Genomic DNA, 15,025 nt, shown 5'->3' on the forward strand with positions numbered 1-15,025 from the left:
ATTTTATCAGAGAGAAAAAAAAAAGGTCTTATAATTGGATAGACTTCTATATTTCTACTAAAACCGATGTCGCAAAGTGCCAACAATGTTAAAGCAGGTTCAATATATATGTATATATCTTTTTTTTTTTTACTTGTATTTTGGAGTCTTCTAAATTAAACAAAGTGGAAACTAAAACCTGAAAGCTTTTTTGTATACGTTGATGTTTTGACCAGGCAGGTGCTACTGCGTTTCCAGCTTCCGAACGCTGCGACGCTGGTTATAGACCGTTTAGCGGCGCGAGGGGGGGGGGTGGACGATGCCCTCCAAGCTGCTAAAGGGGGTTATGAAATCTCACCATCCGATTTCACTGGGTAACAGACGCTGCTGTGTGAGCATCTCCCTCACTTGCAAAGGGTTTTTGGGTAATTTGCAAACACAAACTGGAACTGTACATTTGTATTTTACTTCAAAAGCATCTGTAAGTAAAAGAATTTGCTTTATTAAAGATATAAGTTTAATTTGCGTGATTTCTTTTCCCCCCATAAGGGTTAAAACTTGCCTGAGAGGGGTAAAGATACATGGAATCTATTCTGGGTGGAGGAACTCCCTTATTTGATAGAAATATGGGCTGCAGAGAAGTAACGTCAATGATATTCATGGACAAGACCTGCCACAATTGACCCCGGGTCATGTTTAGTTAACCATGTAACATGCATAAGCTCATGCTTACTTTAGCTTTAACCCAGACCTATCAGCTGATGGCCCCTTTTGGATGACCAGTTCAAACCTGGCATTCTTTATACCGTAAGGAAGAGAGTGAAGAAGCTGCACTGTAGCGCATCCACAAAAAAATGTATTCTGTCAAGCTAATCTTTTGTTGGAGGTCGCTGAACACGCTGCAATATGTAAACACCTTAACACAGGCTTTATTTTCAGGAATTTTATAATACCTCTAAACAAACTGCAATAATACAAAACAGTGACTTCATCACAGAGAACAAGAGGGATAAAACGAGGCCCACGGGACGCGCGTTTAGATCTGATGAGAAGTTGGCACCATCTGCTGGCCAGAGCAGCCGCTGATCACTCAGAACGTCGCCATCAAATTAAAGATCTAAAAAGAAAAAAAAAAAGTCACTGGAGCTAGATGGGGTTAAAGACAGTTGTAACTCCATCCTACAACCCTTCAAAAAAAAAAAAAAAACAGCACACACAAACGCGACTATTCAAACGTTTAGGTCACAGAGTTGTTTTCATGGAAAACCAGGACGTTTCTAGCTGTAACATAATTGCACAAGGGTTTTGTAAAGATCCATTAGCCACTTAAGCGTGTATTAGTGAACACAACGTGCCACTGGAATACATGAGTGATGGGAGTGATGCACGCCTATCAAGATAATTAAAAATAATTCGTTTCCAGCAACATTAACATCGTCTGCTGGATTTCTGATCTACTTCATGTTATTTTAATAAGGGAAAATGTGCTTATCTTCCAAAAGCCAGAACATTTCTAATTGACCCCCAAACTGTTTAGCAGCAGCGAATGACCGCGACTCACCTCTCGATCAGTGGCAGCGGTTTGATGCAAGTCTGCTCAGGTCGTTGGTTTTGAAGCAGTAACAGAACCAGAATCTGCCAGCGTAGCCAAATAAATGAGATTTCTGTGCAATATTTGCTGGTACCTGAAACAAACAAAATGGGCAATTAAGATCAACTGCAGCGGATTCATCACCTGAAGTCAGTCTCTGTACTGCTAGAAACAGGCATGGATTACTTCTCTAGGTCATCAAAAAGTTAAATATACAAATTATAATACAAGGAGTATCCCCCATGTGTTACACCCGATCCCATGTGTTACATATTACATGCTATATATTACACAGGTATATCCCGCAAAGCTTTATATCACTCACTGGAAGCATTCTGTAGCTCTGCCCGTGTTCTGATATTCAACGATGCATTTGATGAGCTGGTCGTTTTCTTCCAACAGCTGTTAATACAATTAAGTCATAATTAACACCGGTGGCATTGATCATTACCCACCCTCACAATACCCGAATCCGCATTCACCCCGCATCACCCCCCATCTCAGTACCCGAATCCGCATTCACCCCGCATCGTCTGCCCCCTCAGTACCCGAATCCGCATTCACCCCGCATCGTCTGCCATCTCAGTACCCGAATCCGCATTCACCCCGCATCACCCCCCATCTCAGTACCCGAATCCGCATTCACCCCGCATCGTCTGCCCCCTCAGTACCCGAATCCGCATTCACCCCGCATCGTCTGCCATCTCAGTACCCGAATCCGCATTCACCCCGCATCACCCCCCATCTCAGTACCCGAATCCGCATTCACCCCGCATCGTCTGCCCCCTCAGTACCCGAATCCGCATTCACCCCGCATCACCCCCCATCTCAGTACCCGAATCCGCATTCACCCCGCATCGTCTGCCATCTCAGTACCCGAATCCGCATTCACCCCGCATCACCCCCCATCTCAGTACCCGAATCCGCATTCACCCCGCATCGTCTGCCATCTCAGTACCCGAATCCGCATTCACCCCGCATCGTCTGCCATCTCAGTACCCGAATCCGCATTCACCCCGCATCGTCTGCCATCTCAGTACCCGAATTCGAATTCACCCCGCATCGTCTGCCATCTCAGTACCCGAATCCGCATTCACCCCGCATCACCCGCCATCTCAGTACCCGAATCCGCATTCACCCCGCATCACCCGCCATCTCAGTACCAAAATCCGCATTCACCCCGCATCACCCCCCATCCCAGTACCCGAATCCGCATTCACCCCGCATCACCGTACCCGAATCCGCATTCACCCCGCATCACCCGCCATCTCAGTACCAAAATCCGCATTCACCCCGCATCACCGTACCCGAATCCGCATTCACCCCGCATCGTCTGCCATCTCAGTACCCGAATCCGCATTCACCCCGCATCGTCTGCCATCTCAGTACCCGAATCCGCATTCACCCCGCATCACCCCCCATCTCAGTACCCGAATCCGCATTCACCCCGCATCGTCTGCCATCTCAGTACCCGAATCCGCATTCACCCCGCATCGTCTGCCATCTCAGTACCCGAATCCGCATTCACCCCGCATCGTCTGCCATCTCAGTACCCGAATTCGAATTCACCCCGCATCGTCTGCCATCTCAGTACCCGAATCCGCATTCACCCCGCATCACCCGCCATCTCAGTACCCGAATCCGCATTCACCCCGCATCACCCGCCATCTCAGTACCAAAATCCGCATTCACCCCGCATCACCCCCCATCCCAGTACCCGAATCCGCATTCACCCCGCATCACCGTACCCGAAACCGCATTCACCCCGCATCGTCTGCCATCTCAGTACCCGAATCCGCATTCACCCCGCATCGTCTGCCATCTCAGTACCCGAATCCGCATTCACCCCGCATCACCCGCCATCTCAGTACCCGAATCCGCATTCACCCTGCATCACCCCCCATCTCAGTACCCGAATCCGCATTCACCCCGCATCGTCTGCCATCTCAGTACCCGAATCCGCATTCACCCCGCATCGTCTGCCATCTCAGTACCCGAATCCCCATTCACCCCGCATCGCCTGCCCCCTCAGTACCCGAATCCGCATTCACCCCGCATCGTCTGCCCCCTCAGTACCCGAATCCGCATTCACCCCGCATCGTCTGCCCCCTCAGTACCCGAATCCGCATTCACCCCGCATCGTCTGCCATCTCAGTACCCAAATTCGCATTCACCCCGCATCATCTGCCGGGTACTCAGTACCCAAATCCGCATTCACTCCGCATCATCTGCCCCCTCAGTACCCGAATCCGCATTCACCCCCCATCTATTTCTGCCCGCAAGCCTCTCTCTCTTTCTCTCTCTCACCCTCTGGATTGTCTCTTCGTTTGTAGGCGTTCTCCCCCGCAGCCTCTCCGGCACGAACACCACCGACATCCTTATAACGCTTTTAGCGCTTCCGGCGCACAGCGCACTTCCGGCCCGTACTATACGCGTCAGCGCGCGTCACACGGCTGCAGCTGCTCCATTTACCGCCACTTTTCACTCAGAATACGCCGTGCAGCCCCCTCTACTGGGAAAAGGAAGCAAACCGCTCCTCCGGCCTCATACAGGGCGCATAGAACACCCTCCCTCACCCACTGCATACCCACTCCATAGCCGGGTGTAAAAACGAAAACAATACGCACAACCTTCCATTACCGTGTAACAAATTAGCCCCCTTTTGCTCCTCCACAAAAGGGTAACCCCTACCGCAAAACAGAGGAGCAAAGTGTCCCTTTCTGCCCTCTCCCCTGCTCCATAACAGAAGGCGCAAAGAGACCCCCTCCTGCCCCACCATGGTTCCTCGTGGATTACACTACCAGAGAGGCTAGGGCAAAAACCATCCCAGCCCCTGCTCTCAACACACTGCAGAGAGAAGGGTGTTATTCACCATAACATGGCACCCCCTGGCAGGCTAGCAAAAAAAAAAAATATATATACAATCACCCTTGGCTCCAAACACATTACTGTTTGGGGGGGTAGACTAATCTGCTGACCCTCATAAATGGCGCCCTAGCCCATTGGCCCCAACACATTAAAAAGAGGGCACAATAATCACCCCCTCATGCCCATTACATACACAGGGGGGTTGGACTGACAGCTGCCTCCCAGCATACCCCCCCCATCCCACTGGTAAGAGGCATGTTTCTGTATGTTGTGCTGCAAGGAGACCTACTTGCCTGCCATTACCCAAAGTCATCTCCTGCGCAGAACAGAGGTAAGGAGTGGGTGGTATAGTGATTGTCCCCTTTATTTGCTAGGTATCTGTGATGAACATAGATGAACCAAACTATACCGTACTTACCCAACCCCTGTGTAAGTTACCACTGTTAAAGCCATGCATATTTAGTGTACTACATACATAGAAATCGCAAAATCTGCTACATTTACGTGCTTGTTGACACAGATGCCCAGAACGGCGTGACTGAAGCCACGGATGCGCAAGATGAAGGACCAGTCGGAGAGATTCAAACGGCAGAAGCTACCGCCACGTCACAGACTGAGGTACCCTGCATATAACACGATTATGTAGTATTTATGTGTTTGTGCTAATATGTACAATGATAGTGGCATTTGTGCTGCAGCGGCTACCGTTCTTTATAATCATGTCTTGCTCGCTAGGTTTTGTACAGAGTGTATTGACGCAATGACACTAAGTGAGCATGAAATATGACCATTAGATATTTCTCTAACCCTTTATGAAGGCACGCACCCGGCGAGAAAAGACAAAACACAACACACTTCTGAAGGCGTTTTATTGAACTTTTATTCTGCTTTAGAATAAAAACACTTTTACTTTTCATGAGTAGGATATTCCAAAAAAGAAATTCAATGTAGTTTGTTGTACAAGTACAAAAAAAAATGTAACCACCCTGATAAACCAAAGACTCCAGCACCCCCAACATTATAATTACAACAGATTTATAGGCCGGTTAGATTCCAGGACACAACGTAGCAGTTTCTGCATTGAACGTAATGATGGGCCCCAAATCAGTGTTGACTACTCATTGTGCACCATTCAGTAACAGCGAGACTCACCCATTGCCAGTTTAGACGTAAATTAATGTGGGTTGTACAGGGGACTAACATGCAACCCATTCTCAAGCTTTCAACAATGTATGCCTGCAAAATGCTGGCTGAGCATTCTGAATGTTGTAGTGGGGCATAACAACCTCTGCAATGTGTCTCAAGTTACAATAGGTAAGATCCAGAGAACTCTCCATCATTCATTGGGCATCAGAATGATGGAGAGGTCTAAAGGTCAAGGAAAACTTTACTGCCACAAAAACATATCACCTGAAAGCATGTCAAACATCTCCCAGCAGGCTTATCGTTAAGTTACAATCATCTGGAGCTTGTGCTTATACTGTACTTGGTTCCTACATGGGGGTTTTTTCTATTGGTTGACTGAACCATGTGCCCAAAGGAGTAACATACATAAGGACTCAATACTTACTATTAAGCTGGGCATGGATTGGTTAGAAGTGGGATGCCGTTCCCATGAGTCCCGCTGTGGAGCGGCAGTAGGTGAAACTTGTGCTTCAGTAGAATAAAAGGGAATCTCATTCGACTAGACCTCTGATAATTAACATATCCTAAATAAATCAGTATGTCAAAGCTCATACCCCTGCATGGTCAGAGATTACCCCAAGCTGTAGCAATCGTAGACTAGCCTTGAACCCGTTTGCTTTACAGGGTGGGCTGACCACAGCTTCACTGGGAATGTAACCCTCAAAAGCACATACAGAGCACTAGAAATGAGATAGAAACACTCACGTCTGTCCTACCGGATCTGGTTTTCACTAAACAGTGCATTTTTATTCAAACTTTTCACTAATGCACAAGTCATCAAGTTATGTTTCTAAAAAAATCCCACATACCAAGGCCTTTGGAGCCCTTTGCTTAACATACTCATACAAAGCTGCCCCCGGGTTTGTCGATAATTTAACAGGGACACAGAAGTGCTGGTGGCAACAAAGCTATTTAACATACAAGCATTAACATTTGGTAGTTATCTGTGGCAAATATTCTCTCAGCTGCTACATTCTCTCAAGAAGCAGAGAACAAGTACAAGACCCATGTATTATCAGTCTGTGAAACCCAACGAGAGCTCAGACTTTTCTATTTCAAGAATAAAAGGGGGAAGAAAAAAAAAAACATTTTGGAATCGAACATTTCTATTAACCAGAACTAAAGCCAACTGGATATTGAAGGTCAGCAGAAATTTGGCCACTAGTCACATACGTATAAACTACAAAAGACCGTAGCAGAAAACTAGATCCAACCTTAAAATTATGGAACACTTTTTTTCTTATTTCTTTCTATAAAGTGTAAATCTAATGGAAAAATAACCAGCCCAAGAAGAGCTTATATTTCAATACCAACTTGCATAAACCATTAGATGTTCCGACTACAAAGGTTTGTTTTTTTACAGCTGTACAAAGCTATGCGTTTCTTTGGCAGCAGGAATATATTGGAATTTACAACTCTATAAAATTGTCCTTTGCCTAAGAAACTGTATTTTTTGACGAAGCCGTGGTTTTACTCCCCCCGCGCACACAGAAATGTAAGAAAAAATGTACACTTTCTTGCTCTCCTGTGCTGATAATGTTTAGGAGGTCCCCCTTTTTCAGGTGGTCCCTCCATCCCCAAAAAAACCAAAAAATTAAATTAACTTTTAAAAATAAAGCCTTCATCAGATCAGACCTCACAGTATCAACGGCTTTCTGAATGTTGCATCACTTGTCACGGGTACGAAAAATCCTCATCGTTCAAGAAAAATGACTGAAAATCCACCGCAGTACTTTTTTTGCATTTTGTTAAACTACATACCAAAATTATGTATTCAGTCTCCTTTTGCCATTTTTAATGCTGAACTTTTTCAAAAAGGAAAAATATATAGAAATCCCATTCCATCTTGTTTAGTGTTGCAGGGACCCTCAAACGGCACCAGAAAGCCACGCGATTGAGACCCCACAGCACTAAAGTTAGGCAGTCAACCCCCAGTGCTGGTGACAAGGTGTACAGCAAGTATCTCCATTCTTCACAAAGGCCGAGTCAAAAGAAAAATCCGTTTTTTTGTTTTGTTTTTTTTTTAAACTGCATCAGCCGTCCCTAAGCAGCCACTTTGTTGTCTTTCTGGATGGGAAAGAAAACAAAGAAGAAAAAAAAAAAAGAAAATTCAGTATGAACACTCATATATTGAAAGTAGTAAGTGCAAATTTTAATGACAGGAGGGAAACTGAAGCCCCTGCGTGCTTTAAACATTGAGACTGGAAAAGCTTCTACGCAGCTACTGGGGAAAGTATCTTCAAACAACATTCAGAAGAATGAGATCCTACACAATACTGATGGAAGACGTTCTCCAAAGACAGAATGAGGTCTAATAACGCACCCTGTACTCATAGTCTGAGAATTCTCTGCCCCCACGGCCTCCTCTGAAGCCTCCGCGGAACCCTCGAGGTGCTCCAAAGCCGCCCGGTGGCGCTCCTCCTCTTCTCTCTCCTCGCCCTCTTCCACCTCGGAAGCCCATGCCGCCGCCACGACCTCTGAATCCCCCGCGACCTCGATTGGAGCGCAAAGGAAGTCCAAATGTCTCTGCGTTCATTCTCCTCTCCTCAGCCCAAGTTTGTCTTCTGTCTCTACCATATGACAGAAAAAGCAACGGTTAAAATCAGAACGCGGAAAATGCCTTCGTCGCACAGAACTTCAGTGACACGCTCGGTGACTTGGCGGAATCTATTGCTTGTTTTCAAGACCTTAAGCATGCCAGTTTTTATCCTCAACGTATAAAAGGTACTTTACCTGTTATCATCGCAGGAGATGTTATCAAAGAAAGATTTGGTTTTATCGTAATAGCAGCTTGCAGCAGCGAGTGACGCGGCAGCTGCCACCTCTTCCTCCTCTGCATTCCCTTCACTGTTCTGCGTATCTACCCCAGAGTCAGCTTTGTCCTCCCCATTCACCGGCTTCTCGGGTTTGTCATCTAAAAATAAGAAAAGAGGAAATGTTTAAAGGGACTGTTCCCCATAAAATATCCCCAGATAAGTCCTGCATCAAGTAGAGAGAAGTAAAAGCCATGACTTTGGTTCTCTAACCGCTTCAGGGGGTTTTCATAACCAAAAGACCAAAATATTTATACATTGTTACCATGTGTTTGTTAATTATATATAGTTTAGATCAAAAGTAGATACTTTTTAAAACCATAAATACATAAGTGATGATAAACTATACAAAATATGTCATTTAATACGTTAACACACTGCAGTCTTAGATTTTCTTCTATACCGAGTGCTACAGCTGAAAATGACCCAATTTAAGTTGAGCAACATCTCCTGACTACAGCCATACCCCACATACATGTATGTACCACATTGCTTTACATATTACATATTAAATTATATCGTCTTAAGGGGTTTGGGGTGGTGATTGTATTTACATCTTTGTTTTTGCACTGCTTCCCCTTTGGGCATCTCATACATATTCTATGCCAGCGACGTCACGGTGATAGTGCTGGACTCCCAATCATTTATATATTTTTAAATTTCTTTTGAAACGGGAGAAGCTATTGCAGGCCCTCTCCTCATCCTAATCGGTTTGTGCTGATCACACAAAAAAAAATTGCGGTTCAGGGAGATGTCCCTGCAGCAAATTCAGGGCGTACCCGTGCATCCTAATGGGCTTTTTGCCACAGGTTTTCAAGATGTATCAATATATGTCCCTAAGGGGATTGAAGGGTTTAAAAAGTGAATTGAAATACTGTTACAGAAATACAAACGCCCGGCTGGAATTAAAAAAAGGAATCCGCTTAAAGATGCATTCTATATATTGGTACATACTATAAACATCTATGTGGAACAGCACCTCTAACAGGAACCGACCGACGCGCTCTACTGGATTAGCAAATAGGAGCAGCATGCCGACGTGTCAGAGCGAGAGACAAAGAACGGGCGTTACTGTGGAAGTATATCACAGATCTCTACTCTGCATTTATAGACGGCACATAACATCACGCCAAGATCCGAGCGGCACGCGTCATACAATCACCTTTTATCTTTAGCTTGTTGTGAAATTCTCGATCAATCTCCTCCTTGTTGAACTGTGCGTTCGCACTTTCAAAGTCAAAATCCTTCTCAAACTTCATGGGTCCATCTCGTCGAACGCCAAATCTTCCACGGCCGCCTCTATGTCCCCCGCGTCCCCTTCTAGCCTGAGGAGCTCCAGGTCCTGCGAAAATCACATCGACCACTAAAAACCAGCCTTACGGGGCGAGATGTCAGAATCCCGAGAAATAAGCATTCTCCCTCGTCTGCCTTACCCGCCTGCCTCTTGCTGGAATCTTTATCGTTCCTGAGGTGGTCCACGTCAGGCCTCAGCGCTCTTTGTGCATCAGCTACGGAAGCGGATAGGACAGCGTGAGCTTTTAATGCCGCGCTGTGCGTTGTTCTGACGCCGGTAACCGGTCGCACGCTTACCTTTTCTTTGTTCTGGACTTTCCAAAGCGTTTTGGTTTGTGAGCGGCAGCGGCCTGGAGGTTACTGGACTTCTCCTCGCAGGGGCTCCGGCCACGGCGGTCTGCACGCCCTGCTCGAGAGTGGGACTCTTCCGTGAGGGATCTAAATGAGGGCTGGAACGTCCTGCAGGGAGAAGGGTGTGCGAGATAAGTCATCCCGTAACAAAGAGCATTCATACAAACACGGCGGCAAAGCTGCCACTTCCAAACCAACCTTGGGGAAGCTGTGTCTTCATAGTCCGTGGCTCCTGAGTGAAAGATGAACCCACGGCGCTGCTCGGCGGCAGAGGAGCGCTACTCGCGGGGTCCGCACCGAAAGAAGTCAAAGGACTCCCTGCAGCCATAGACAAGAATACATTTAAAGGGATCAAACTGCGACTATAAGGCCAGACAGACACAGATTACACAAAACATTATCTAATATACTCAGAATAACGAGACTTCAGGACGGAAAGAGCCTTCAAAATCTAAAATAAACAGCCACAGGGCTGGGTAAGGAGATTTACAGCCAAAACAGGACTGGCTGAGGGGCACAGACATTGAGACCATCACTTTATCTATTCTCCAGGACCAGGAACGACAAAACAAGCACGGAAGAGCTTACCGACTCCGACAGCTCCGAACTGCTGCCCAACCAGCGGGCTGGGAGTGAACTGGCTGTAAGACGGCATTCTTCCAAACGGCCCATACGAGCTAACGGACTGGAATGAAGAGGCTGAAGGGGAGCCTAAAGAAGACTGAAGAGAACATGTGCATCACACACAAAGCAAGCCTACAGCATGTATTACATCTACAGCGGCGGCCACCGCCGGGAGAACACAGAACTGTAGACATGTGAGAATGGAGACCAGAACATTATTATTACATATTCGTCACACAGATACCTGCACAATGGCCGGGTCCTGAGGCAGCGAGCACTGCGGCTTCGGAGGCTCGCATACTGTAAGGTCCTTGATATCACTGCCTCGGAATATAATATACTCGAAGACTTCTTCACGGGGCGGTATTGGTCTCTCTGTCGGTCTGTCCTCCGTTCCAAACGAACGCACTGAAATAAAGAAAAGATACGTTAAATCGCCAGCTGTGGAGAACCCAGGATCCGGGACATTCCACCTTATTTAATGTACCCCCCTCACTGATCAGGGGGCTAAAGCCACTCTACACCCTGACTGGAAACAGTCTGCCCCACCGCGCTTCTTTACGTTATAACCAGACTTTAATAACGTCCTTCCCCAGCTGCCTCTACCGAAACCAGGAAGAAGCCAACAACGGCCTGCTGAGTGTACGTGTGATTGGCTGCTCGTTACTCGCTTTTCAGGCAGCACATGTGATTGGCTGCTCGTTACTCGCTCTTCAGGCAGCACATGTGATTGGCTGCCGTTACTCTTTTGAGTAAAAAAGCTCTACTTGACATGTGCAAAAAGCATACCAAGGTATACACTCTGATTTCAGTACAGGCAGCTGGGGAGGAGTCAATGCAGTGGGGAGGAGTCACAGGAGCATAGTATCTACACCCCTTTACCATCAGAATATTCAGACCGATCGCATCCTTCGGCCCAAACACAACAATCAGGGTCTCAAAGCTGGCCCGGGACACGGCTACTGCCACCACAGGGGTTTATTCACTAAAGGGAGCGTTGCCAGGATAGTTTGTAGGAGTCGTGGTTTCAGTTTCTTAAATTCAGCTGCAGGAAGCACCTGGCTGGCCCTGTGTACTGTATACTTTATTCAGCAAGGTTTCTTCTCACATTAACTCATGCATTATACAGGGCGGCTCAGCCAATGACAGGAGAAACGTGAGTAGTGAAGCATGAGTTAGAACCACAGCTCTCCTTAGTGAATAACCCCCCCAGACACAGTGTAAAGTGTAAAGCAGCTCAGATACACCTCCTCTAACCCCTTCTTTACTTCCACTGACAGCTCTTTGGGCCTCATACTGAGTAACAGCTTCCAAATTACACCCCACACCTTTTTAACGACCTAATTAATAAAGTAACAAGGGAGCAGCCCACACCTGGCCGTTAAACAACCCCTCGCCCAATTACTGATTACTTTGGCCCCTTATAACAAGCGCTGTAACCCCCGGTACCCAAAGACCGGACAGTATATGTCGGCACGCACCCGACGTGACCCCGTCATTACCACGCCAACACCGGCAGTCTCTCCCACTGGTGTAACCGCCGTTATTTTATATAGCACCATCATATTCCGGAGCGCTGCCCATCCTAGCAAACCCACTTCTGGCCCCCGGCGGCCAGCAGCTTTAATGGAGAACTCCCGCCATACTCGACACACAATTATAGTCGTGCCGCTGTAGGAAATTTATGTTGGAAGAATATATTTTAATCGTAACATTTACTGTAGGATGTGTTATAATTTATCCATGATCCAGACGAGCCTCCGGATCTCTCCAGGAGACCCAGGCTCCACGGCATCCGACGTCAGCTCAGAGTACCCCGAGTGCCCAATGTCAGCATAGTATACAACGGGGCAGCAGAGGGGGGGGAAACAGGGGACTAGCGCTCCTTTAAGCCTCCCCTGCTTTAACACAGGTGCCCAGGCTGGGACTGCAGCTCTCCCACTGCACCGGCGGGCTTCTTCCTACAGCGGCTCTCACCGACACCTTCAGAGTTTAAATAAAAGCGGTTAATTCCAAGAAAAAACAAACAAAGCGTCCATATTCCTAAATAGCGACGCGCAGGATATCGATGACAGCACCGAGCGCAGCGCCGGCATGTACCCACCACGGGTGCCCCTGACTCCCTATGAAAGAGCCCATTAGAGGCTCCTAACTATATGCAGCCCCCATCACAAAGCCCTGGGGCCCTCGATACCCCGAGCATCCAAGATGAAATGCCCCAAGGGCTCGACCGTTTACGGCGTTAAGTCACAGCTTCCCAGGTGCCCGGAGCTGAGCCTGCCTCGGTGCACAGGTGCAAAAGATAACCAGCACCGGAAAGCTACGCACTGCACCTACTACAGCTGCCTGCCAGGGGCCGGCTGCCTCCATCTTTGTTGTTGTCCAGGATCCGCCAGCAGGCCCCAGCTCCCTTCCCATCAAGACTCAGCTCCCCGTCCGCTTAACCTGCCTCCCCTTTCTCGGGCAGCCCAGGCCGCAGCCACCTCCTCGGCCTTTCCTTACCTTTGGCCAGGGCCACAGTAGAGTTCTCGGTGTCGATAGTGTATAATATGCCTTCATATCTTATCTCGGCTTTGGAGATCAGGCTGATCTTGCTGCCGATGTACGGCGTCCCCCCGCTCATGGTGTCTCGCAGGCCGGATGGATTCGGATTGCGGGCGCCCGGATCCTCCCTTCCTCCTCCCTATATCGCAGCCTGCGCTCTCCGCCGACGGGCCTAAAATAACATGGCCGCCCCCGCCTTCATCTTCCTCCGCTGGGGATGCCGGGAGGGCTGTCTCGCGAGATCTGCTGGTTGGTTGGCGCTCGCTGTTCACGCTTTGCCAACCACCGTTGTTAAAGGAGAACAACACCCTTTCTTACTGTGATTCTTACAGTCATCCCTGTTATGTGTAAAAACACAGAATCATCACCACAAGACTGGTGGTTCCAAATACCCCTAGACACATCTCGTCCCCAGTACATTTCTCATTCAAGCTGTTACATGCTGGGGCCCCGAGTGTCATTAACGTTCCTCGTCCAATGTCATTTTACGTCCCCAGGTGACACGATCCAGGTTTGCACCTAAAACTCTTCCGCCTTGAGGTTCCTCACGCAGATATCTAATTTGGTGTCATCCTAGAGTCCTGTGGATTCTTATGTGCCTTACTAGCTTTTAGGCAGCATTTCCACCATGATTGGGTCCTTACTGTTATCCTTCTATGACATTTCAATGAAGTCAATGGGTGAAAGCAAGTACATGGAACAGGAATGACCAATACCTGTTGAACGTCTCAGCTTCCTGTGCGGAATACATACTTTTGGCAGATACCAGCCTGCCCGATACAATTACCCAAAACAAGTCTGTTCTGACCTAAAGCTATCTACGGGGTACGGGGGCTATAACCCCCTAAGGTGCTAGCCGTTAGACAGCCCTGCATTAACACTCGGGGTTCCGTGAATAACTCCAATATCTCACATCACTCCTTTCAACAGCAAAACGCACTTCTATTCCTTTATCAGCCGTTATGAGCCCTTCAATCGGTTTTATTACAGAACAAGACGTTTGTTTTCCCGCAGCCTCCGTAACCGCTATGTTTAGCAGAACCGATTCATAACGACAAATATTATGTTACTCCGTACAGAACAATCGCTTTTGGTCCTTGTCTGAGATACACGTTGTTTAACGTTCATCTCGGTGAGCGATCAAAGCGGAGCCGAAACAAACAGCTGTTTTGCATGCTGCGCATGGACCGGTCTGTGCAGCCCGAATTGTCTCTCAGCAAATGTATAATTGACAGAAATTCCCCCCCATCCCCAATTTGCCATGTTTCTCCATCCTGTCGGAACTCAAGGGGCTGTCACTTTAACTGCCTTTTGTATCTTCCCATTGACTACGGGGTAGAAACATAAATATATATATATATATATATATATATATATCCCTGTTAGGCATTATTAAATTTGAAAAGCAACACCTTCAATAATTTAATTCTTCTCAGTCATCTGGATTTAGACACATTGAAAATTGGCCAATGCAAATAAAAACCACGCAGATATTTTGGTTGATGGGGCGCGTAGAACGTGGCGGAATCACGCCGGATGCAGAACAGAAGAGTTTATTTATTTTTTTCATATTCCTTTCTTTTTCTTTTTGTTTGAATCTGGAAATAATTCGGGAAGAAACACAATGATTATGTTCAACAACCATGGGAGACTAAAGTGCTGCTTTGGGGTTAACCTAACCATGGCGCTTGTGTCATGTCCTAACTGCCCCCCCGGTGACACCATACTGCCCATGTGGCACTTTGGGCTCAGTTGAGTTCATCTTGTTGGAGCGGAT

At 47.3% G+C, this 15,025-nt stretch overlaps 2 protein-coding genes across 2 annotated transcripts; both read right to left on the bottom strand.

Annotated features, from left to right (window-relative positions):
- Window positions 1–907: 907 nt before the first annotated feature.
- Window positions 908–3,979, bottom strand: SS18L2 (SS18 like 2). Its single transcript, XM_053449662.1, has 4 exons — window positions 3,878–3,979; window positions 1,896–1,972; window positions 1,541–1,664; window positions 908–1,096 (listed from the first exon to the last, which is right to left on the bottom strand). The coding sequence occupies exons 1-3, from the start codon at window positions 3,944–3,946 to the stop codon at window positions 1,577–1,579; spliced, it is 234 nt and encodes a 77-aa protein (XP_053305637.1). The 5' UTR covers window positions 3,947–3,979; the 3' UTR covers window positions 908–1,096; window positions 1,541–1,576.
- Window positions 3,980–7,403: 3,424 nt separating this feature from the next.
- Window positions 7,404–13,444, bottom strand: LSM14A (LSM14A mRNA processing body assembly factor). Its single transcript, XM_053449654.1, has 10 exons — window positions 13,207–13,444; window positions 10,949–11,112; window positions 10,669–10,801; window positions 10,279–10,398; window positions 10,027–10,188; window positions 9,870–9,944; window positions 9,599–9,778; window positions 8,357–8,537; window positions 7,947–8,193; window positions 7,404–7,690 (listed from the first exon to the last, which is right to left on the bottom strand). The coding sequence occupies exons 1-10, from the start codon at window positions 13,325–13,327 to the stop codon at window positions 7,667–7,669; spliced, it is 1,407 nt and encodes a 468-aa protein (XP_053305629.1). The 5' UTR covers window positions 13,328–13,444; the 3' UTR covers window positions 7,404–7,666.
- Between the last annotated feature and the right edge of the window lie 1,581 nt (window positions 13,445–15,025).

This window comes from Spea bombifrons, chromosome 10 (assembly GCF_027358695.1).
Source record: "Spea bombifrons isolate aSpeBom1 chromosome 10, aSpeBom1.2.pri, whole genome shotgun sequence".
Classification (NCBI taxonomy): domain Eukaryota; kingdom Metazoa; phylum Chordata; class Amphibia; order Anura; family Pelobatidae; genus Spea; species Spea bombifrons.